This window comes from Spermophilus citellus, assembly GCF_964194105.1.
Source record: "Spermophilus citellus genome assembly, chromosome: 17".
Classification (NCBI taxonomy): Eukaryota; Metazoa; Chordata; class Mammalia; order Rodentia; family Sciuridae; genus Spermophilus; species Spermophilus citellus.
Window position 1 is genome coordinate 40,906,462 of NC_138199.1, and position 25,408 is coordinate 40,931,869.

A 25,408-nucleotide genomic window follows, 5' to 3' on the forward strand; every position below is an offset into this window, starting at 1 on the left:
AGCCCCGCCAACGTGGCTGCCCCGCTTGGGTTGCGGCAGGCGAGACGCCTCGGGAAGGCGGGGAGGCTGGGACAGCCCTCAGCGTCAGGCCCCGCCTCCGGAGGCAGGTTCCTGGAGCCTGCGCGCTTTTAACCTCAAAACGTCCAGCACCTCGGGGGCCCTGTGCCGTGGTAGACTGGCAGCATAGACTCAAGACGTGAGGCAACGAACTGTTAAGGGCACGCGTCCGCGGGCCATCCCCAGGCGCAGGCCCTGGCAGCGGCGTGCTCCAGCCGCTCGCCTATCCTCGGCGCGGCGCAGCGCAGGCGGGGGCGGGCCGCGCGCTCGAGGACGTCCGGGGAGCGCGCGCGCCGCCGGGCCCGAGTTGCTGGCCGTGGGGCTTGAGCGTGATGGCTCTGACTCTAGTGCTGGGGGCGGCGTGCGCTGCTGTTCCTGCTGTCGCTGCCGAGGCCTCCATCCGCTCCTGGTCATGAGAGGTCAGGCCTGGGGGAGGCGGGGGCAAGGGGCTCCAGGGAGACTAACCGGGCCGCCGGATGCTCGGACGTGGGTGGAGACCTGTGCTCGGGGATTCCGGAAGAGTTGTTGATGTTCACTTTGATTCTTTTTCTCTCCTCTTTTTTTTATCTGTGCGTGGAGGAGAGTGGGAGAGGCCTGTTTTTATTTATAGAAAACACATAAACCATCCTGTCCAAAGTCGCTCTTGAGATTTGAGGAAATAAAACGCACCGTGGCATCGGAGCCTGGGTGCGAAGCCTTCGGCGAAAAGGATCAAAACCCAAACCGCCACAGGGTAATTGCACAGCGTTCAAGCCAAGGCATAAGACAGAATGACACAGAACATGCCCTGTCGTTAACTCTAGCTTCCTCCTAGAGAAACGGGAAAAGCAGACAGTCTGGGATAGGCTTTGCATTTTGTCAGCTGGCATTGCGATTCCGGCATCGAGCTGCTAGGAGATCCTTGCTGGGTCATTTAGGAACCTCCCTGCCAACGTCCTCATTTCTGATACCCTCACCCCACCTCCCGCAACACACACACCACCGATGGTGGCATTTTTATTCCATACACTGTGACTATCTTCATTCAGACTGAAGTATCACCTAACATTACTGTGACTCCCCAACTTATCCCTATTTTGAAGATATTTAGGAAACATTCTTTTAGGAGGGGAAGTCGTATTCTTGGTAGCACTATTAATATATTCGCTTTGGGGAAGCTCTTTCAGCATAAGATAAAATTTATAGTTCATCTAAGTGAGATGTTTATTATCTATAATGATATTTAAAGCATTGAAGTTTAATGGAATTTTTTCTTTCTTCCTAGCATTTCCAAGTATTAAAAAATACTGAATCAGAGCTGGGGTTGTGGTTCAATGGTAGAGCACTTGCCTCACATGCATGGAGCACTGGGTTTGATCCTCAGCACCACATAAATAAATAAAAATAAACTATCGTGTCCATCTACAAATAAGAATTTTAAAATATTAGGAAAAAAATACTGAATCACTCTTCATTCTGAAAGTTCTTTGATGTAGAATCTACTCAGGGGCTGGGGATGTGGCTCAAGCGGTAGCGCGCTCGCCTGGCATGCGTGCGGCCCGGGTTCGATCCTCAGCACCACATACCAACAAAGATGTTGTGTCCGCCAAGAACTAAAAAATAAATATTAAAAATTAAAAAAAAAAAAAAAGAATCTACTCAGATGAAACTGCTCCAGTTGGGTGCTGAGTGAATGTGCCAAACTATTAAATATGAACACTAGTATTATATTAACATCTTCTGGGCCCCCCATACATCATGACTATTTTGCCAGTGTGTTCTGGCATTAGAGAAATGGAGTCATCTGAAACTCGTCTTTTTTTTGTTAGTAAATGTTTCCTGAAATGATAATTTTTAAGCAGATTCTTGGCATTAAGGGAGGAGTTTAGAAATAAGTGCGATAATCTGAAAATTCATATGCTGTGACTATCAGCAACTCCTTTTATAAAGTGAATAAAGAACAATTGATGAGCTGTGTACTTACTTGTATTTAACTATTCCCTTGGAATATTTTCTGCTCTTGGATAATTTATTTATTTATTTTTAGGAGACAAAACCTCCAAGCAAAGAAATCTGGATTAGAGAAAAAGTATTTTAAGGGCCATGCAAGCCAACTGTAACCAACTGCACAGTCCTCCAGGAACTGCAAGTGGTGAGGATGCCTCAGCCTCCCAGTGTACCCATACAAGATTGACAGGAGAAGGTTCTTGTCTTCATTCTGGAGATGTTCATATCCAGATTAACCCCATATCTAAAGAATATGCTGAAAATCCAAGCTCCAGAAATATAAGGTCAGCTGTCCATAGCTGTAACCACGGATGTGCACATAGTCGTTTCCGGAGTCACTCCCACAGTGAAGCAAGGCAGCCTGAGGATACTGCCACGGGGTCTGGAGAACATGGAAGTAGCACCTTCTCAGAATTCCGCTATCTTTTCAAGTGGCTGCAGAAAAGTCTTCCATATATTTTGATTCTGGGTGTCAAACTTGTTATGCAGCATATAACAGGTAGGGTATAATAAAACAATGATTTGCTTAATTGGTAAATTCAGTTATTTTTCTTTATTGGAATTCTATTTTTACCTATGTATTTCAGTTACTTATTTTTCTGTTGGCTTTTAAAATTGTATGTTTTCTTTTAATTCATATTATTAGCTTATATTGTCCTCTTTGTTTTTTTTTCTTTCAATTAACTGGAACTTATTTTCTAACAGGCATTTCTCTTGGAATTGGGCTGCTAACAACTTTTATGTATGCAAACAAAAGCATTGTAAATCAGGTTTTTCTAAGAGTAAGTATAACAAGCAACTAAAAAATTATTAACTGTTTTCTCTCTATAGAATTATAGAGAAATAATTTTGTGAGAAATAGGAATAGCTTTTGAGAGAAGTAGGAAATCAAATATGTTGTTCCATGACATATTTTATTTTGTTATCTAAATTATCTGTCCTAATACTGATTGCTTCACCTTATTCTCTTTATATATTTGGTTTCTAATAAAGAAAAAGCCAGGCACAACCATGCATGCCTGAAATCCCAGCAACTTGCCGGGGCTGAGGCAAGAGGTTCACAAGTCTGAGGCCAGCCTCAGCAATTTAGCAAGACCCTGTCTCAAAATAAAAAAGTGCTGAGGATGTAGGGGAGTAGACAAAGGACTACACTATTTGATCTGGTTTGGCAAGTACCTTTTTATTTTGTGAGCTAATTTAAACATAATCTCATTAAAATTTCAACTGACTGACTATAATAAGATTTAAAATAACTAAATAAATTATGGAGCATTGAATAAATAGGTATTGAACTGTTTAGCTCTCTTATTTAAAGGAAATTTAATTCAAGAAGTTTTTCTATAATGTAAAAGTCCTAGTCATAAAAATCATGGGAAAAAATAGGAAAAAGTTCATGAAATTTCACCATAAGGCCATATTAAAGGAAGATATCATACATTCTGACCTGGAAATTTATAGTAGAACCTGTAAACTAAAAAAACTTTAATTCATGGTTTCAAACTAGTACAGATTGAGTATTCTCTATTCCAAAATGCTTGAAACCAAAACTTTTTCAGATTTGGGGGGATTTGGGAATGGGAACTCAAGTCTAAACAGAATTCATTTCTGTTTTATATACAACTCATAGCCCAACTGTAATTTTATACAGTAATTTTAGTGTATCTGTATTTTAATTTTAACAGGAGATCAGGTTTAAGAATTGTCCACTTGGGGCTTCACGTTGGTGCACAAAAAGTTTTGGATTTTAGAGCATTTCAATTGCTAACTTTCAGATTAGGATGCTTAACCTATAAAACATTTAATTAAACTTGTAATTAAAACTTAACCTTAGATTAAAAATAAATTATTGAATATCTGTGAACCCTGATTTACTTAAATGCATTTTTGAAATTTGTCTTGTGGAAGATGCACAAAAAAGGGAACTGAACAGCTAAAGATTGTTTAGGGTAGGTCCTTTATGTCAACTTTTAGATGATTTGGTTTCTTTGAAACCTCTTATTTTTCATACAGTGAAGAAATTGTATTTTTATAACTTGTTTCAAATTTTGTTTGCTAACGATAAATAAAACAATGTGGTATACAATTTAATAGATACTTTATATTTTAAGGTTAATCTAGAAAGTTAATGTTAATAAGCCATTAAATTTAAAGTTTAATAATATTTGAAATTCTGGCATAATTCAAAGTAACAAATTATAAAATTGTTTATTTTTCAGGAAAGATCTTCAAAGATTCAATGTGCTTGGTTACTGATATTCTTAGCAGGATCATCTGTTCTTCTGTATTATACCTTTCATTCTCAGTCACTTTATTACAGGTAATTACTAGTTCTAGTATACTTTTTAAAATGTAATCATATGTTCCGCAGCACTCTGCATATATCTTACTTACACATAATACTTATTGTAGTTCAATTTTTACCTGTCTTCTTTAATGATTGAGAGCTTTGAGTGACTTATTCAGACTTGTATCCTTAGTTCCTTGGCACACAGCAGGTGCTCAATAAATATTTAATTTTTTTGATAACTGCATTTTTGTTTAATCCGTACTTATTAAGTACCAGTAGGTGGGTATTGTTGTCTTTTTCAGTTTCTAGAAATAAGGCAAAGATTCATTAAAAGACAATAGGTAACAAGTTTTTCTGAATTTTCAGCTTTAGTCAGAAAATAATTATGGACAAATATGGGATATAGTTTAGAGGTCGAGCCAGTACATTGATATGGGTAGGGCTGTGTGGGTGAGTAGGTAGGGAAAGCAAGAAAGATTTTGATGGTGGTGTCATTTTATTGGGCTGGGGAAGGAACTAGATTTGAGAGGAAAATCAGTAATTTTGTTTTTAACATGTTAAGCATGAGAAGTCAAGTAGAATTGTTAAGAAAGCAGTTCTAGATATATCATGAGCTCAGGGTAGAGGTTAGAGCTATAAATTTTGGTATGTTAGCAAAGTAATCAGCATTTAAATATGACTGATATTTTAAAACCACAGGACTGAACAGAACTAACCTGGGTAATACAAATAACTATATGGTAATACAAAGAAAATACAAAGAGGGCCCAGTCCTGGACAAGACCCATCATCAGAGTAGCAGCCACAAAGGAGACATATGAGAACAACCAGGAGAGAAAAAAAGAAGTTTAGAAAGAACAAGCTACAGGTGCAGCTCAGTGCCTATCATGAATGAGGTCCTGGGTTCAATCCCCAACACCATAGAGGAAAAAAGGTCTACAAAGAAAATTTAGGATGAGTAAATGGAAAGAGAAGTGACCTTTAGGTCTAGTGATATAAAGGACAAAAGTAATTCAGTGGAAAAGAGGGGATGGAATCCTGATTGGAAATCGTTAGGAAGATAATGGCATAAGTCTAGTATACAGGTTTTAGAGTTTATAGGCTACAAAGGTATGAACATAATAAGCCAGGAAGACCTTTTTCTATATCATATAAAAGGAAAAGTTCCTTTAAAATAATAATAAAAAAATTATCCTTCATTCCATTTATATGAACTCTGATGTTATCTTGCCAAACTCATTTCTACATATCAAATTAAAATATTTGTAGCAAATTTAAAACCCTTTTCAATATTTTACCTTTGTGCGTTGCTCTGGTAAATTTTGATGATTTTCTCTTGGTAGTTTAATTTTCTTAAATCCTACACTGGATCACTTGAGCTTCTGGGAAGTACTTTGGATTGTTGGAATTACGGACTTCATTCTAAAATTCCTCTTCATGGGCTTAAAATGCCTTGTTTTATTGGTGCCTCCTTTCATCATGCCTTTTAAGTCAAAGGTAAGAAACTAACTGATGCATTATTGGAATGATGTTGGCAAACACATTAATACTGTTTAATCTTTGCTTAAAGATTTTGTAATTTTTTCGTTTGCTAAATAATCTAATTTTAATTATCTTTATTATCGCTTGGCAACATTTGTTCAAGGACTTGAACCAAAATATTAACCTATTTGGATAAAATGAGAATTATATTTGTTTCAGGGAGGGGAAGAATACAAGTTCAGTAGATTAGACTAGGGGGAATGAAGGGAATGGAGGGGGGATGGGAATAGGAAAAGAGTAGAATGACATAACTTTCCTATGTACATACATGAATACACCAGTGAATCTCTACATCATGTACAACCATGAGACTGGGGTCCTAGTTAGAATAAAATGTACTCCATGTTTGTATAAATAAGTCAAATTAAACTGTACTGTCATGTATAACTAAAAAGAACAACAACAAACATTTGCATCAGAAGAACTGAAAAATCAGTCTCCACATCAAATATGAGAAACTATTAATTTGTACTTCTGTTCTCCAACAGGGTACTATCAATTGATAATTGACTATATGCAGTTATTTAGTGGCTTCCCATATTCAATAAAAACAAATTTTTATAATCGGCAAAAACACAGTACATATAAAACATTTTACTATTTCATTCTGAGGAATACTTTAAAAGCACACTATGCAGTGACTGTAACATGGAAGAATCAGGTTGAAATTGTCAGTCATAATCATAATGAAGACTAATTTCACAGTTACTTATATTATTGCATCATGTACTCATGATGTTTTCAGTCCAATATTAAGGATTTTTGCTATGTGTTTAAGTGGCTTGGGTAGTTCTATTTATTTTCTTTTTCCTTTCTTTCTAGGGTTACTGGTATATGCTTTTAGAAGAATTGTGTCAGTATTACCGAACTTTTGTTCCCATACCAGTTTGGTTTCGTTACCTTATAAGTTATGGGGAGTTTGGTAATGGTACTAGATGGAGTCTTGGGATATTGCTGGCTTTACTCTACCTCATATTAAAAGTAAGTAACATTATAAATCTTGCCACTGCATAATGATTCATGTAATTATTGATTTTACATACTACTACTTTTCTCCTTAACTGTCTTAAGGCTTATCTTCATATCAGTAGTTTGAAGTAACCGCAGGTTCTTTATCAGTTTGTGGTGGCATGTAACTATAATCTCAGCTACTTGGGAGGCTGAGACAGGATTCTGAGTTTGAGGCCAACATGGATAACATAAGACCCTGTCTCAGAGAGAGAGAGAGAGAGAGAAAGTGGAGTTCCACATAACATGGATTATCTAACGGGATAAACAAGTGGAAAAAAACACACCCATCCTCAACAGCAAAGTTTGTTGTACACATAACTCTTAAACTAGTAGAGTGCCTTGTTCTGCTCCCTTTCTGCCTGATTATTTCAAATTAATAATCACTTTGAGACTTTAAAAATCAAAATGTTAATATGTGAATCAGATGTAGTTGCTTTGTCTTTGACAGGTTTTTATTTATCTTGAACAAACTATAACTATAGATTTTTAAATGTACTTCTTGTTGGCTCAACCCCATAAATATTCATTAATTAGGCTTGAAATATATTTAGAATGAAATGATTATCTCTGAATGCAGTGAGCATTAGGGTAATATGGGAATTGAATATTGTAAGATTTCAGCTTTTGCTTTGGGTTTAGCAGATAAGACTCTTGAATTAATAAATTATCTCTTATTTCCTCTTTCAGCTTTTGGACTTCTTTGGACATCTGAAAACTTTCAGACAGGTTTTGCGAATATTTTTTACACGACCAGTAAGTACTTTCTTGTTTTTTAAGGAAAAACACTTCTACCTTTCATTATAAAATGGTCTTTTTAGATTATTTGCTAGTACTCTGGCACCAGGAGTTTTAGTTCTATGTTCAGCTCATTACCAAAAATCATGTCCCTTGCAATTTTATCACTGGGGGAAATGTCCCCATTACACAGTACTAAATATACAAATAATTTTCAGCATGGAATTTAATGATTGAGACTTCACTATCAATTATAAACTTGTTATTATGTGATTCTGTGGATGTTACAGAATACAGAGAAAGGGTATCATACAGAAGGGTAATTCATATTTAGTAGCCTCAAAGATTCCCAATACCTAGGTGTGATTACCAAATTTCAAGGCTGATCTTCAGCTTTTTAGTCCATTAGGTCCTTAAACAGTTAATGGGACTGACTGACAAGAATGCCAACCTAATAATGTACTGTTAAAAGTAAAAAGGAGCCATACATAATGGTGCTTGCATGTAATCCCAGCAACTCAGGAGGCTAAGACAGGAAGATGGCAAATTTGAAGCCAGCCCCAGCAACTTAATGAGACCTTGTCTCAAAATAAAAAATAAAAAGGGCTGGGGAATGGGGCTTAGTGGTATAGTGCCCCTGAGTTCAATCCATAGTATCCAAACAAAAAAGAATTGTCTAAAAAACTGTTCAGACTAACTAGCCAGGGTACCTTTTCCCTAAGAGCAATATGGAAACAAGTTTTGCTATATCTTATGCACACTTTTCTTTTGGAGAAGATACAGTATATTCAGAGAGTCTGGTTTTGTCCAGGTTAATACAGTTGATTATATGAGAATCAGCCATTTTCCCATAATTGATCTAGTCAGGTTTGTGCTGAAATACCCTTAAGAAAATCTCCTGTGGGTTAGGGGTGTAGCTTAGTGGTAAAAGGTTTGCCTACCATGTGTGAGGCCCTGTGATCCAGATCCAGCATCACAAAACCCAATCAACACTTGAGATTCTTCTCTGTGAGACAAAGAAAGCACAGAGAATCAGTCATTGACACTTTTACTCCTGTCTCCCTGATATCCTGAACATATACATACATGTTCTTTATCATGGAAATGACAGTTGCCATCAGGATGTCTTCATCTAAAGGAAGTCTCCAAAATGCCAGACAAAAGTGATGTTTTAAAAGCTTGTCAACATAAATATTTTTGTAATGGACTCCTTTACTGAAGGGAAATTGGCATCAAGATCATTTAACACTGTCCTGACTGACTTCTGAAATCCTTAGTATCACCAGTCTCAAAAAAAAAAACAAAAAAACCCCAAAAAAACAAAAAAGAACTTAATTTTAACATTTTTGTCAGGGCTGGGATTGTGGCTCAGTGGTATGGAAGAGTGCTGGCCTTGCATACAAGGGGCACTGGGTTCGATCCTCAGCACCACATAGGTGGACTCCACCTAAAACTGAAGGATAAATTAAATTTTTTTTGACCTTTGAGTTTTGTTAGCCCTAAACATTTAAGTACAGGAAGTTTAGATCATAATCAAATGTGTTTAAGTAAGTCACTCCTTACCTAACTTCCCATGACTACTACACTTAGGTGTTCTTAGCCACCCTTGCCACCATCATTTCTACAGAAAGCTCATCTCATTTGTAACATTTTGATTCTTTCAAATTTTGCTAAAGAGTCTTAATTGTCACATCTAGTTCATGACTAAGTCCTGCTGAGTTTGGTGAGGAAGTTAAGATATTAAAGAGATCAGAAACTTTTTTTAGGACATTAGAATAAAGGGATATTCAGAGAATTGCACTATTGTTAGTTTTGACAGTTATCCCATCCCAATGACATTTTACATTTATTTTCTTAATAAAATTTGGTTTATCATTCTTTCAAAGTACTAAATGCTCTGACTTTATGATAATAAGAGGTAATTAAAAATCATTTTTAGTTTAGTGGTGAGAAACTGAAATCTCCTTCATGTTGAACTTACCTTGAAGACCTTTCAAAAAAAGATTCCTGAGTCATATTCCAGTGTTTGGGCCTACTGAAACTCCAGTGTAGAACCAGAGATTTTTTTTCTTTTTCCCTCCTACATGCTGGGCCTCATACCACACCCCCAGCCAGATATTCTCTGTATGTGTGTGGTACTAAAAATTAGTTTAAAACTAAGGACCTTGTGCATGCTAGGCCAGTGCTCTATCACTGAACTATATCTCTAACCCCAGATACATACACACATACATACATACACACACAATTTTTTTTTTGTACCAGGGATTGAAACCAGGGGAAGTTAACCACTGAACCACATCCCCAGCCCTCTTTCATATTTTATTTAGAGACAGGGTCTTTTTAAAATTTATTTTTATGTGGTGCTAAGGATTGAAACCAGTGCCTCATGCATGCTAGACAAGTGCCCTATCACTGAGCCATAACCCTGGCCCCGCTAGAGACAGGGTCTTGCTAAGTTACTTAGTGCCTCACTGTTGTTGAGGCTGGCTTTGAAGTCCCGATCATCCTGTCTCAGCCTTCTGAGCTGCGGGGATTATAGCATGTGCCACCACGCCTGGCCCAGATATATATACTTTTTTTAAAAAATAACTTTATTTTTTATTTCTATGTGGTTCTGAGGATTGAACCCAGCCTTCTACCACTGAGCCACAACCCCAGCCCCCAGATACATATACTTTTAAAATAAGCTCTCCACATGAATTACATTTAACTAGCAAAGTGCTAGATTGACTGCTTAATTTGGCAATCCTGGGCAACACTATACCCAGGAAGTATTTGTAAATATTTTTATAAATATTTAGTTATATTTCAAATTGTTTAGGTACTTATAGCCATTTGTGTTGAATTTGAAAACTATTACCATTTGGGAATCCAGTGGATTTGACAATCTTCCACGATCCTGCTATTTACTATTTAATGATTTCACACTCATGTAGTCAAGATGTAGCTATAAAATGTATCCTATGGGAAAGTTTTGAAATGCCTGATTCCTGGGAGATTTGAGAAGTACAGTATCACCTATGTGCTCAACAGGAAAAGAAATTTGTAATTGCAAATAATTTACCTTCACAGAGTTATGGTGTAGCTGCCAGCAAGAGACAGTGTTCAGATGTGGATGATATTTGTTCAATATGTCAAGCTGAATTTCAGAAGCCAATTCTTCTCATCTGTCAGGTAATTATATTTTTAAGCAAACTGAACACAGTACTTTTCTGTGAATTACAAGTAATATTTATGTTTGTTGAATGGCAAAAAATAATCTACACTGTTTAGTGGAAAGTAGCAGAGTACACACACGTAATTTATTTATGATTAGGAGTTTAGCAGATTGGCTAAATCTTATCCTTTATGTTCTGATGATTTTTATGCAGGAATATATAAAAGGGGAAAGATAATTCAACTGGCAGATTGGATGCCAAAATGATTAGAAAACAGTCTATTTTTTATAATTAGATACTAGTATTCAAAATAGTACCACAATGTTATGGAAGTATATATGGCTTTTTCTTAGACTTTACAGAAGTTACTACTAACTCAAAGATTTATTAAGCTCTTAAGTCATCATATTTAAGAATCTTAAAGATATCACCTAGGGATAGCCACATTTTGTTAAAAAAAGGCTAAATGGATAGTAAAGTCAGAATACTACTAGTGGCTCTACCATTAAAACCACTCTGTCTTCTTGAATACATAGTACTTTCTCCATTTTCTCATTTGTAAAATGTGGGAATTAGTGTTTCCAAAATCCCTTTCAGCTCTAAAGAATAGGATTATCTACAATATGATGAATGTAAAGTGTTTGCTAATGTAAAATCTAGTTCTTAATTCCCTTTACAGCATATATTTTGTGAAGAATGCATTACCTTATGGTTCAACAGAGAGAAAACATGTCCATTATGCAGAACTGTGATTTCAGATCGTATAAACAAATGGAATGATGGAGCCACTTCATCACACCTTCAAATGTATTAAGTTGTACAACTGTTAAGGCCACAAACACTAATTTCATTTGGTAAAAAGTGACTATTGATAAATGCATTTGAACAGATTTTCAGGGCTGGAAGAAAACTGTTTCCAAGTGGTTTTAGAATATAATTTACATGTGTAGTCTGGTTTATCAAGATCAAATGAAAAACCCGTGTTTTAAAAAGTATATAATATTCAACCTAAAGAATATACAACATTTGTTCTATCCTAATTATCTGACAGATAATTGCAGTGTTAAATTGTAAATGTGTTCTCTTGTTGATGTTACCAAAACAGAAATTATAAACCGTAACTAGTAGTTTCAAAGGAATGCAGGTGGGTTGGGGATATTGCCCCAGTGGCAGAGTGCTGGTCTAGCACATGTAAGGCCCTGGATTCGTTCCCTACCCCAGAAAGAAAAAGAAGAAAATAGTAATAATAATAATTCAGGTATTCTTTCCTGACATTACAGTATATTTTTCACAGTATTTTAAGATACATATTATTTGAAACAATTTTCTTCAGCATTGACTTTTATAATTCCCATTCTAAAAATGCTTAAAATTTTTCACGAAATTTGTATTTTTCAATTGAATTTCTAAATGCTATATTTTACCTGTAAAAATTACATTTTCTAGATGAAGATTAATTTACTGAGGATGATATATTTTAATATTGTATTATTCTCTATAGTATAAGTAATCAGTAAGAATAAATTATTTAAATTCATTATTTGTGGACCTCATACATGCTTCCTACCATCAGCTTTAATGTTCACAATCTTGCTTTTTGTATAGTGCTATTAAATATCTCAAAGTAACTATTAAAATAATTCATGCACTGCTCGAGGTGAAACTCAGTAGTACAGCACTTGCCTGGCATGTGAGAGGTTCTGGATTCAATCCCCAGCATCAAGCAGGGGAAAAAAAGCTTGTATTAGGGGTGGTCATAGCTTTGGATAGTGTGGTTTGCCTGCCTCTAGGTAATTTGTTCAGGGTCGTGGAAAAGAAAATAAGGCACTTTTTCTCTCCACTTGATACCTAAATATTAACAGAACAATAAAGGGCTGCTACTGGTTACATCTACAATTAGAGTACAAGGCTTCTGCCTATTTCTTTATTACTATCAATTTGTACACAAAGAAAGGATGGTGGGAAGCAAAAGTTAGGAGAAAGCTGAAAACATATTGTAGTATTGGTAAGACAAAGCCTAGACCAGAACATGCATTAATAAAGATAGCAGCCAAGTGATAATGCCTGGAGAACTACTCAAACTGACAAAGGTAACCTTTTACCCTAGGTAAACACTGCCAGGTTATAAGAGTAACTATTTTCTGTCTATTTAGTCACAATATATTTAATTCTCTTTTTTACTTTGAGAATTACCACAAATATTTGAGCAAGTTTATTTAGCCTTAAATCACCTTCCTGGCTTTGTGGCAAAGCTCAGTTGTATTGTTTAGGTATATGGCAGGGAATGGGTGAGAAAAGGAATTTAGGATTAAAGTTTGGCTGTGAAAAACAGCTGAAACGACTTCTAGTTCAGAACACAAGAATAGCATTCAGCCCTATTTACAATACCATTTAACCATACCTACTCCCCTAGTGGTTATTCAAACAGTTTGTATTGACTAAATAACAACAGAAGTTTGGACTGTGGTGGGGTTTTACTACAATGAACTGAAAACTGGGAAGATGTAATAGGAGAGCTATGCCATCTATTAAGACAGATGATGAACTAGAAGCATTTTGCTACTACTTTTTAGTCCTTGACCCCAAAGGGAACAGAGCTCCAAAACCCCAATTATTCTGTGAATTCAGATCACAATCTCCAAAAGTTAAAGAGTACCAGCATTAAGAGATGCTACCATCTTTTATAAAAAATCAACATGAGTGATAACTTTCTGTAGAGGTATTACCTAGGCAAGTGTGATATAAATGTTCATAGAAGAGATGCGGTTTGTACAAAATGGCCATTTTAGAGTAGATGTGAGACAATTAAAACAGTTTGTGGGGCTGGAGATGTAGTTCAATGGAAGAGTGCTTGCCTAGTATATCTAAGGCCCTGGGTTCAATCTCTAGCAAAGAAAAATTAAAAAACAGATTTGTGCACAAACTATCAAATGTAGCCCAGTTGGACTGAGGATGTGGCTCAGTAATGGAGTGCTTGCCTAGCATGCAACAGGCCCTGGGCTTGATTCCAGCACTGCAAAAGAACAATCAAATGTTGCCAAGAAGCTGGGTGCAGTGGCACATGCCAGTAATCCCAGCTACTGAGGTAGCTAAGGCAGGAGGACTGCAAGCTGGAGACCAGCTGGGGGCAACACAGATTCTGTCTCCAAAAGATAAATATGGCTAAACAAAGAAGATATTTTGAGGGAAAAAAACTCATAACTTGTTGCGTGAATTTTTTAAAAAAGCAAACAATTCAAGTTCTTCTACTTGATACAATTTGAAAATAAAAGATGTGTAACATCCAATATATAAAATCAATACTAAAGCTTTGTTATATATTTAAATAGCTTCTATTCTCGGCAGAAACAGTTTTACAACTGTTATTCCTTACGTACATTAATAGTTTATTAAATATGAGAACATGAATACATCTGACTTGTTAATGAGAAAAAAACTATATAACTGATAATGTACACAGTTGTTTCTTCCTCTGTTTAGGTAATAAAAAAAGTCACTTCTATTTTATGTTCATTCAAATTTGCATTTAATTTCTATTTACATTCATTCAATCTGAAACCAAATATCTTAATACAGTAAACTAAATACAAGATGAAAAGCAGAAAAGGTGTTACCCTCATAGCACTCCTAATAAGGCAGCTGAAGAGTTTACTTAATAGATGCAAAGCCAACTTGGGATAATAGAAACATAATAGTTTAAAGAGCAAACACAGAGATGAACCCATCTTTTAGATGTTACTTCAGATATCAACTGAGATAATACTTGTGCTGTAGTGTTAAGAATCACACAAGAAAAGTACTGTATTAATCAGCAACAGACCACAGGTCATGTGTGACAAATACTTTTATGATAGTTTTGTCCAGCTTGCTAGTGTCTACTCCTATGAAAAAAGGCAGATGTTTGGATATTGATATTTTTATTTGAGAAGTTAACCATTTTCAAAGTTTCAAAGTCCATTCTTCATAAATTCAACATTTTTCATGGGGATAATCTTAGATTAAGCCCTTGTAAACTAGGAACCATATGACTAGCTGAATATTCAGAAAAGAAAGGTCCTATATTAAATATGAAATCCAAGGCTTAGGATATTAATACTATCTAAGATGCATCTTGTTTATAATCATTTATTACTTATAGGAAAGAATGTTGAATTTATGGAGTCTCAAACATGCATCCTTCTCCCCCACCCATCAAATTATCTTCTATCTTCAAAACAGTATGGAAAAAATCCTTGAAAGATTCAAATTATTTAAGACCATAAAGGGGAAAAAGAAATAAATAACATAATTTTCCTAAAAATCTGGTTCAAGTTCAATAATTAATACTTTACATTGTTAATCACAGCTGGTTTACAAATCCCAGTTTAGTTATTCTGTAATGCTACAAACCTTATAAAATCAAATTAGTAAACTTCAGTTCAGTGATTACATTTTAATTAAAAAACTGCATGTATAAAATAAAAAAATATCACATAATAGCTGATTGTAAAGAAAATAATCAAGTGATGAAAGAAAAGCACTTAATCATTTTTATACACTTACCTGGAATAACCATAAAGAACCATCTTAGAAACTCAAGACTAGTAATATTGACATCATATATTTTAAACTATGCTTAAATTTTTACAAATAAATATAGGGTACGCCATATTGCATAGGTGTGTGCTTTCTGTCTGTGGCACTAATGTGACACTTGACATGTTTTCACAGTCATAGTAGGGGTATCCACTTATGAAACACAATTTCTCAATAAACTTGACACAGCATGGGAAATTAATTTCACTTAATAAATGTTAAGTTAGAAAAACTAAATATCTGTGTGGATGGTAAGTGTGCAATTAATGCTTTTTATGCAAAAAAGTTGCAGTGTTCGCCCCTATTGCTGGCACTACTAATTATGAAAACAGATTAACTATAGGGTGTTATAGCCAGCCAATCACAGTGCACATGTTACTAGCAGATAGGACTGAGGAGGAATATTTTGGTGTAAAAGTTTCACTGGAATTTGGTCAGGCAGTCAACACTACAGTTAGTAAACACATTTGAAAACAAGTTATCAGGGTAGCACAAGCCATTTACAGTCTGAAATAATACCTATACATGTCACCATAGCTTTTTGGATTTGTTTTTTCCAGACATCACAATTGTCAGAGAACAAAGATCTGCACATTTTAAGTACAATTTCTGCCCTTAATCATCATGTAGCTTCTAATTTACCAGTTACAATTATAAAATTCTTAGTAGGCTGCTGCAGTAAGAGGGTGGGGTACAGGGATTTTTTTGTTTGTTTGTTTGTTTTAATGGTTTTCTGTCCAAATATGAACTTTTATCAGTTCTTTCATTATTGCCACAATTGAAAGGTATATTTCCAATCATTTTTCATGGTTCTCTTTTGCTTACTGTCATCGCATCTCACTTGAGTTGCAATTTAAATAAGCAAAGTTTTTCTCTTTTCTGACTGAATTCAACACGCATAAAGAATTTTATGGCTTGGATCCTATGGCTCAAAAAGGTTTGGAGAACATAGCAAGCAGCATCTATTTAAAAAAATTCTAGGGTTGCAAACTATTACAAATTGACTTTGACACTCAGACTGAATACATTATAAAAGACAAACAAAAAAGAAGTGGTAAGACTCAACTGCATGATCATCTACTTATACCAGTATGCGCTGAAATATATTTTTATAAAGCTCTGCAGATATTAAACCCTTTGACCAGCTAAAGTCATGGAAATGCTCTCTTTAAGGCAGGAAGTATTTAAGAAAGGTAAAGTCACCTTTATTTATTCTTTGTACCTGTAAATCACTTATGTAGATTTTGTTACAATTCAAAAACAGTGTCCTGTTAACATGTTCCCTAAATTAAGCCACTAAGTTTTCTTATTCACTGTGGAAGACATTCATCAAAAGGCCATCAAGTATTTTTACAATCAAAAAAGGTAGCCCCAGTATAGGAGAAAAAAATTAGACCTTTTTTCCTTTTTAAAACTGTTAAGGAAAAAAATGTTAAAGAAGGTAGACAGCAAAAACAGTAAAACGAAGTAAAACTTAAAATTTTACCAATTTGCCATAAAGAGATTAGACAGAGAGTGGACCATGGCAACACCCTCTTCCCCTGGATATTCCTATCTTCCCCATTTTGCTGCCCTTAGTATGCATTTTATCCTGACTCTCGTCCATCCTTCCTCAGCCATGGGCTGAACACATTTGGTGTCTTGAACCAAATACTGGTATAAGAACAGGTGGTGACTTTTTTCCAGTGCAATGCAGGCCCAGTACAAGGATGAAATGTAGGACATACAATTTATGCCCATTCCAAGGCTTCCAGTTAAGCTTAGCACATAGCAGTACTGCAAGTAGAAATGATTAAATAGATTGTTGCTGTTGTTTTCCTAGTATTACAGACAGGTATTGCAGCTGGGTTACTAAAAATAAACCCCAGGTCCACCCCAAGCCCTCAAAGGAGCCACAGCTGTGGTTAACAATGATTCATTTGCATTTTTTTATTTCATCAAGAGAAGAAACAAGCTGTCTGGCTTTCTTCACACCACCAATAATTTCGCATTTTAAAGTTTGGGATGTTTTCCATAATGAGCTGAATCAAAAATCTATTTGAAAAATATATATTTATATAAAAAAAAGATTCAGGTTGTTTGCACGTAAAACATCAATTGATAAGTTTGTCTTTGATTCCATGTTGCTGGAAAAAGTTTGACCAAGCTTGCATGCTAATTTGTCCTTAGTTGCAAGTATTATAGGCAATTTCATACTTTGCCTAATGAAAGGAAAACCCTTCTCCGACACAATCAGAATTTGACAGTGATTCAGAAGCAACATCCTATTCTTAATACTGTCAGTTTCCAGCCATCAACGTGAAAATCCTTGATAAGGTTGAGATGTTGCTAGGAACCAATTAATTGATGTGCCTAAGAGTTCTGAAATACTATTTTGCTCAAGTTTTTTTGTTTTGTTTTGTTTTTTGCACCATTGATTGATTTTTAAAAATCCATGTTTGTTTTTCCTTTGTCCAAAGCATTTCAGGAAATGACACTGACTCTTTGAGACTGTCGTTTTTAATTCTTCTTGTTTCATCTTGCAGGATGCTCACACATCCCTTTTCCCCTGCTTTTTTTTGTTTTTGCCTCAAATTAATTAAAGCATTGCTTTGTCATAGATTCATTCGCAGGTGCTCTGGCCGTTTGGAGATCATGGGAAAAGCTTGTTTTTTGTATGGCCCGGAGTTCGGCTGTCGTATTGGAAGTGGTGCTGACGCTTCCCCACTCATTGTCACATCCATCTGCTCTATTCCACTTGTTTCCATTGGGTATTCCACAGGCGTCTGAGGATTTGCTGTGCTGGCTGAAGCACCTCTTGCCCAGAAATCCCCAGGAGAAAATTTGACGGGGCTTTAAGACAAGGAAGAGCTATCATTCATTTGTCTCAAGGATCATCTCAACAAGAAGTATTTCCCTTAGATTTAAAGGGAGAGGCACATATAACACTTTTTTCATTTAAATTTATTATTGTGTGGATTAGCAATGAAGGCAAAAATTTTGGTTTTACCATCTTTTCCCTAGACTAATTCCTGGAGTGTTCTAACTGGTCTCTAAGTCCCTGAGTGATAAACAGATATGCAGGTTTTTTTGTTTTTGCAGTGGTCGGGATCGAACCCACGGTCTCATGCAGGCTAGGCAAGCACTCTACCACTGAGCCACATCTCCAGACCTTATTTTTAAAACAATTTTACTCCCTTACTTCAAACAGCTTCCCAATGCATTTAAAATTAAAACACTTTTCCAAATTTCTGCCATTTTCCTCCTCACTCACCACACTCCAAAACACCAAGAAAAGGCCAAGTTTTTTTTCTCCCTCTGGGCTTGTTCACTTGCTGTTCTTTTGCCTGCAACATTTTGTACCTCCTATTTTTGCATAGCTGGCTCTTGCTCTTTATTCCTAGATGTTACTTCACCAGGAGGCCACTCTCTTATTCCTATAAGTAGAAGTCTCCTTGTTGTCTCCTCTGTTTGCTACTTTTTTTTTTTTTTTTTTTTTTTGAGGGGTAGGTAACAAGGATTGAACCCAGGGGCATTTTACCACTGAGCTACATTCTCAGCCACCATCGCCCACCCTTTTAAACTTTGAGACAGTCTCCCCAGGTTGCTGAGGCTGGCTTCAAACTTGTGATCCTCTGCCTTGAAAGTTGCTGGGATTACAGGAATGCACCATTGTACCCAGCTTTTTTTTTTTTTTTTTTTAAATAGCACTTGGCACTAGTGATAGTTACATATTTTTGTATGTATTTCCATCTTTGTTACTGTGACTGCCACTAAATTGTAAGCTCCATCAGGGCAGGGACAATTCCCATGTTATATGTACTGTAAAAACATATAACATGCAGCCCAGCTCCTAGTGCACAATAAATGTTGAGTGAATGGAGTAAGAGGGTATTTGCCAGCATAGCAGCTTACTTTCAGGAGGGAAATGTAAACTAGCGTGTGACTGATCTATCGTTAGACTAGTCCTTTGCAATTTGAGATGACATAGATGCTGTGATTACATTAACCAAAGAGAATATGACAAACTTTCATTTATTTTACTTGACATAAGTTTCTTAAGCAATGCTCTTCTAGGTTTAAGGAAAAAAACAAATGAACAAAAAAACCTGAGAATAACAGTCTGAAATACCTGACAGGTGTTCGTGGGCTGCCAATAAATCTTCGTGGAGATCGAATTTTTGGTTCAAAGGAAAACTTTTCTTTCACACTTTCAAGTACAGATGGAGCCACATATGTAAAACCCTGAAAGACAGTTAACAGTGAACTACAGAATGGCATTTTGACACATACATCAAGAAAATGGGTGTCCAGGGCCAGGGTTGTAGCTCAGTGGGAGAGTGCTTGCCTACCATGTGTGAGGCACTGGGTTCTATCCTCAGTACCACATAAAAATAATAAATAAAATAAAGGTATTGTGTCCATCTACAATTAAAAAAATATTAAAAAAAAAAAGAAAAGAAAATGGGTGTCTAGTCTCTGACACACCAACACAATGATGCACAACTAAAATCACCAATGCTGGGCTAGTTGTGCACTCTCAAGAGTGCCTGCCTCACATGGGCAAGGCCTTGGATTCAATCCTTAGCACTGCAAAAAATACAAGTGTATTTTTAAAGAATATTTAGTTTTTAGTTGTAGGTGGACACAATACCTTTATTTTTTTATTTTTATGTGGTGCTGAGGATCGAATCCAGTGTTTCATGCATGTTAAGAGAGCGGTCTACCACTGAGCAACAACTCCAGCCCAGGTGTATTTTTTAAAGTAAGGAAAATCCAGCAAACAAAACTCTACTTGGGGCTGGGATTGTGGCTCAGCGGTAGAGTGCTCGCCTAGCATGGGCAGGGGCGGAACCGGGGTTAGATTCTCAGCACCACATAAAAATAAAGGCATTGGGTTAAAAAACCCAAAAAAACTCTACCCTATTTTTAGGAGTAGGAAAATAGGAAAAATATAGGTTCCACATTAAGATATTACAAACTGAAAGAAATGCAAACGAAATGCATGTTTCCAGACATATGCATATAAGCAACCAAGATTATCACTCCCAAAACAATTTCTCTTCATTAGACCACAGTAAAACTAAAATCTTCAGACATGGCACGAGTGATTGTTCTGGTATTGCACCAATGATTAGAAAGATTTTTTTTTTCCTTGTGGTACTAGGGATTAAACCCACAGGGCCTCATGCATGCTAGGCAAGCACTCCAACATTCCTACATACCCAGCCCCAGATTTTTTTTGTTTTGTTTTGTTTTGGTGAACAAGTATCGACATTACAAAACCCCTCAACTGTAAAGGGCAAAAATGCAATTTTATTAGCTTTAATTCTGTCTTGGACCTTGCTATTGGGCTACCAGCTGCCACTGTCCTTGCTGTGAATGTTCAATCTCTTACAATCAGTCTCAGGCCTATCTTTTCTCCTATTTATCATTGGCAATGAGTGAGAATATACATTACAGTAGGCTTAACAGGCTCTAGGTGAAGTCCTAAAGAGTAAGGTATGATTCTGCAATGAATATGCTTTGTGACTTCAGAGGTCATTTCTCTATATGTTCTAGTACAAAGTTGTAACTACCAAGAAGCCCCACTGCATCTTAATTATCTTTGAATTTCTTTTAATTCTATGACGGAATCTTACAATCGAATTTAAATTTTGATGACCTGCAGTTGCTAGAAACAAAATCTTCAGGTAGGTGGGATATCAATTTTTTATCCCCCTGGCAGTGCTGGAGATTGAACACAGAGCCTCACACGTTACCCACAGACTCTACCACTGAGTATACCTGCAGGCCCTATTTTTAAATTAATTTTTAAAGGAAACAGGCAGGTGGACCAATGGTACAGAATAGAGGACACAGAGACTAATCCACAAAGTTACAACTATCTTATATTTGATAAAGGGGCTAAAAGCATGCAATGGAGGAAGGATAGCATCTTCAACAAATGGTGCTGGGAAAACTGGAAATCCATATGCAACAAAATGAAACTGAATCCCTTTCTCTCGCCATGCACAAAAGTTAACTCAAAATGGATCAAGGAGCTTGATATCAAATCAGAGACTCTGCGTCTGATAGAAGAAAAAGTTGGCTTCAATCTACATATTGTGGGGTTGGGCTCCAAATTCCTTAATAGGACACCCATAGCACAAGAGTTAATAACAAGAATCAACAAATGGGACTTACTTAAACTAAAAAGTTTTTTCTCAGCAAGAGAAACAATAAGAGAGGTAAATAGGGAGCCTACATCCTGGGAACAAATTTTTACTCCTCACACTTCAGATAGAGCCCTAATATCCAGAGTATACAAAGAACTCAAAAAATTAGACAATAAGATAACAAATAACCCAATCAACAAATGGGCCAAGGACCTGAACAGACACTTCTCAGAGGAGGATATACAATCAATCAACAAGTACATGAAAAAATGCTCACCATCTCTAGCAGTCAGAGAAATGCAAATCAAAACCACCCTAAGATACCATCTCACTCCAGTAAGATTGGCAGCCACTATGAAGTCAAACAACAACAAGTGCTGGCGAGGATGTGGGGAAAAGGGTACACTTGTTCATTGTTGGTGGGACTGCAAATTGGTGCAGCCAATTTGGAAAGCAGTATGGAGATTCCTGGGAAAGCTGGGAATGGAACCACCATTTGACCCAGCTATTGCCCTTCTCAGACTATTCCCTGAAGACCTTAAAAGACCGTACTATAGGGATACTGCTACATCGATGTTCATAGCAGCACAATTCACAATAGCTAGACTGTGGAACCAACCTAGATGCCCTTCAATAGATGAATGGATAAAAAAAATGTGGCATTTATACACAATGGAGTATTACTCTGCACTAAAAAATGACAAAATCATGGAATTTGCAGGGAAATGGATGGCACTAGAGCAGATTATGCTAAGCGAAGCTAGCCAATCCCTAAAAAACAAATGCCAAATGTCATCTTTGATATAAGGAGAGCAACTAAGAACAGAATAGGGAGGAAGAGCATGAGAAGAAGATCACCATTAAACAGGGTCGAGAGGGGGGAGGGAAAAAGAGAGAGAAGGGAAATTGCATGGTAAAGGAAGGAGACCCTCATTGTTATACAAAATTATATATAAGAGGAAGTCAGGGGAAAGGGAAAAAAACGAGAGAGAGAAATGAATTACAGTAGATGGGGTAGAGAGAGAAGATGGGAGGAGAGGGGAGGGGAAGGGAGGGGGGATAGTAGAGGATAGGAAAGGCAGCAGTATACAACAGACACTAGTATGGCAGTATGTAAAAAAGTGGATGTGGAACCGATGTGAATCTGCAATATGTATACGGGGTAAAAATGGGAGTTCATAATCTGCTTGAATCAAATTTATGAAATATGATATGTCAAGAGCTTTGTAATGTTTTGAACAACTAATAATAATAAAAAAGAATCAAAAAATAATAATTTTTAAAGAGATCTTGGGAAGGATGGATAAGGGAAGATCAATGTATTAAGGGCGTAGGGTGGGAGAGTGGGGGAGGGGGGAGGGATCAGGACTGAAGGAGTGGGTCAGATTCCATGCATTCAGGATAAGCTTAGCTACTATTTATACTATAATGCTCTAATTAAAAGCGAGAGAGATGTGTATGTGTGTATCCTGGAAGTCAGGCATGGTAGCACAAAACTATTCCCAGAAACTCAGAAGGCTAAGGCAGGAGAATTTGAGGCCAGCCTAAGCAACTCAATGAGAGCCTGTCTCGAAATAAAAACATAAAAAAGGGTGGGGATGTAGTTCAGTGATAAAGCATCCCTGGGTTTAATCCCCAGTACTGGAAAAAGAATAATAACGTAAACAGATCTTGTGGTTGGGGGCATAGCACATTTAAGTACTTCTACATGAAAGAATAATTATTACCACAAATGATACTCTATTCTGATGTCAAATATTCACAGTTGACATTATGGATCCCCTACAGACTTAGTTAAGACTACCAGCAATCTACTGCTGTTCTGGAAAAAATTAAAATCCTTTTTCCCATTTGCAATGGCTGTGTGGTTTTGGGTTGCAGTGCCAAGCCAAACATCATTTTAAGTCAGTTGCTCAACCAAAAAAGAAATCATACATTGAAAAGAATCACAATTCACACTTTAATTGCTAAAATGGAGTGTTAGCTTATCAAAATAAATTTTGTAGGTACCAATGTTATTGTGGCTCAGCATTTGCCTAGTATGTATGAGGCACTGGGTTTGACTCTCAGCACTGCATATAAATAAATAAGTAAGCAAATAAATAAATAATAAAGGTCCATCAACAACTTGAAAAAAAAAACAAAAAACCCATCCTTCTATTTAAATTTCCCATGGCCACATGGAAATTTTTTTTACTTACCAGAAAGACCTGGTTGGCACTTTCACTGAGAGTTGAGTCATCTGGGCTGTCAACAGGTGTCTGACGTGTAAACTTTGAATCAAACTGACTCACATCCTCTTCGGATTGCTTTATGAAAACAAAAGAATTAGAAAATGATGAACAGTATATTACATATGTCAACCAACTGTGTTTGTTGCAAGCTGTACAAAAAGCTCTTTTCGAGGGGGTTGACTGTAATAAAATATCAGAATAGTTTTTGGCACAGACTAAAGAAAAAATGCAGTTGGAAAGTATCAACAGTCAAATTACATCTTCACATTCTACATATGCATTGAAATAGATTCTAATATATAGTTATCATTCCTATTAAATATGTAAATATTAATTTTTCCCTTTCCCTCTTAGAAATCTTCAATTCTGTCTAGTCCACTGGCTAAATCCCTGTTGAGACTCAGAAAATTTGCTTAGCTGACTATTGGCAGGTTTGTAATGAATCTAGACTTTTTTTTTTTTTTTTTTTGGTGGTGCTGGGGATTGAACCCAGGGCCTTGTAAATGCTTGGCAGGCACTCTCCAACTGAGCTATATCCCCAGCCCCTAAAAGACTATTAGAGAAGAGTAAAGCCATACCTGTAAGATGCTCCAGTTAGGGGCTGAGGATGGAGTTTAATAGTACAGTGCTTGCTTAGCATACTAGAGGCCCTAGATTCAATCTTTAGCACTACCAAACATAAATAAATAAATAAATAATAAAGTTTCCTTTCACAGCTTATTTCACTCCTTAATAGTTTTCAAGAAGCAAAAATAAGTCTACACAGCATGAGAGTATTTTCTCATGAAAGAATAGTATCACCTATGTGCTAACCATCAGATATATTTCTTTAATTCATTCTCTCTTTCCTAATATAGTTAGACTTTTATAATAGACTGAACATTCAATCTCAGACTCAGGCCTATCTTTTCTCCTATTTATCATTGGCAATAAGTGAGAATATACATTACAGTAGGCTTAACAGGCTCTAGGTGAAGTCCTAAAGAGTAAGGTATGATCTACAATGAATATGCTTTGTGACTTCAGAGGTCATTTCTCCGTATGTTCTAGTACACCAAAGTTGTAACTACCAAGAAGCCCCGCTGCATCTTAATTATCTTTGAATTTCTTTTAATTCTATGATGGACGTTTACAAAGAAAATAAATATCAATTCAGAAAATTTGATTTAATACTAAAAGATTACAACAATAACCTTATTCACAAAATATATTTCTAAAGAAAGACATCAAGACATAGTAACAATGGTCAACCTAGTAATATTGAGAACTCTTAGAGCCCAATGTCTCCACTTTCCACTAGGAGGAAGAATGAGCACTCCTTGGAGAAATGGCTAATTCCAGGTGTAGGGAAGAAAATGTACAAGATATACACAGAATATCAATTTCCTTGTTTTGCTTTCTAGAGCAATAGCAGAGAATGTAGTCATGTCAAAAATTGGAAAAAGTTAGCATCAATAAACTACAATGTATTGAAATACAAATATGTTAAAATGCATGGATTCATGATACTAATTTTTTTTTTTTTAATTCAAGTCAAGTTCAGGAAGATGCTAGGGAACTAATTCATTATTCTGAAAACTGGGAAAGAATCAATCCTGTCTCTCCTATATGAACTGCACCTTGGGTAACCAAACAAATGATGAGAGTCTCTTTTTATTGAAAAATTCCAATATATAAATACAT

At 36.2% G+C, this 25,408-nt stretch overlaps 2 protein-coding genes across 8 annotated transcripts in view; one reads left to right on the plus strand and one right to left on the minus strand.

Annotated features, from left to right (window-relative positions):
• Positions 1 to 100: 100 nt before the first annotated feature.
• RNFT1 (ring finger protein, transmembrane 1) lies at positions 101 to 14,281 on the plus strand. The gene is made up of 9 exons (XM_081270454.1): positions 101 to 476; positions 2,084 to 2,542; positions 2,749 to 2,825; positions 4,260 to 4,360; positions 5,674 to 5,827; positions 6,695 to 6,853; positions 7,571 to 7,636; positions 10,694 to 10,795; positions 11,459 to 14,281. The coding sequence occupies exons 2-9, from the start codon at positions 2,140 to 2,142 to the stop codon at positions 11,591 to 11,593; spliced, it is 1,197 nt and encodes a 398-aa protein (XP_081126580.1). The 5' UTR covers positions 101 to 476; positions 2,084 to 2,139; the 3' UTR covers positions 11,594 to 14,281.
• Positions 5,683 to 25,408, minus strand: part of RPS6KB1 (ribosomal protein S6 kinase B1) — a 60,333-nt gene continuing 40,607 nt past the window's right edge. For 3 of the 7 annotated variants that reach the window (XM_081270439.1, XM_081270440.1, XM_081270441.1), the window contains exons 13-15: positions 23,693 to 23,800; positions 19,466 to 19,578; positions 16,956 to 18,186 (exon numbers count right to left, since the gene is read on the minus strand). In XM_081270439.1, coding sequence (XP_081126565.1) covers positions 17,949 to 18,186; positions 19,466 to 19,578; positions 23,693 to 23,800 — 459 coding nt within the window. In that variant the 3' untranslated portion in view covers positions 16,956 to 17,948. Of the gene's footprint in view, positions 5,814 to 16,955; positions 18,251 to 18,284; positions 18,771 to 19,465; positions 19,579 to 23,692; positions 23,801 to 25,408 lie in introns of those variants that run through there. The other 4 variants (XM_081270443.1, XM_081270445.1, XM_081270442.1 and 1 more) reach the window with 4 other exon arrangements.

Bases quoted from the DNA above. Each gene is read 5' to 3' on its own strand.
- RNFT1 (XM_081270454.1), top strand. From the start codon at position 2,140: ATGCAAGCCAACTGTAACCAACTGCACAGTCCTCCAGGAACTGCAAGT. The intron at 2,543-2,748 runs GTAGGGTATAAT...ATTTTCTAACAG, and splicing joins TGTTATGCAGCATATAACAG to GCATTTCTCTTGGAATTGGG. The intron at 5,828-6,694 runs GTAAGAAACTAA...CTTTCTTTCTAG, and splicing joins TCATGCCTTTTAAGTCAAAG to GGTTACTGGTATATGCTTTT.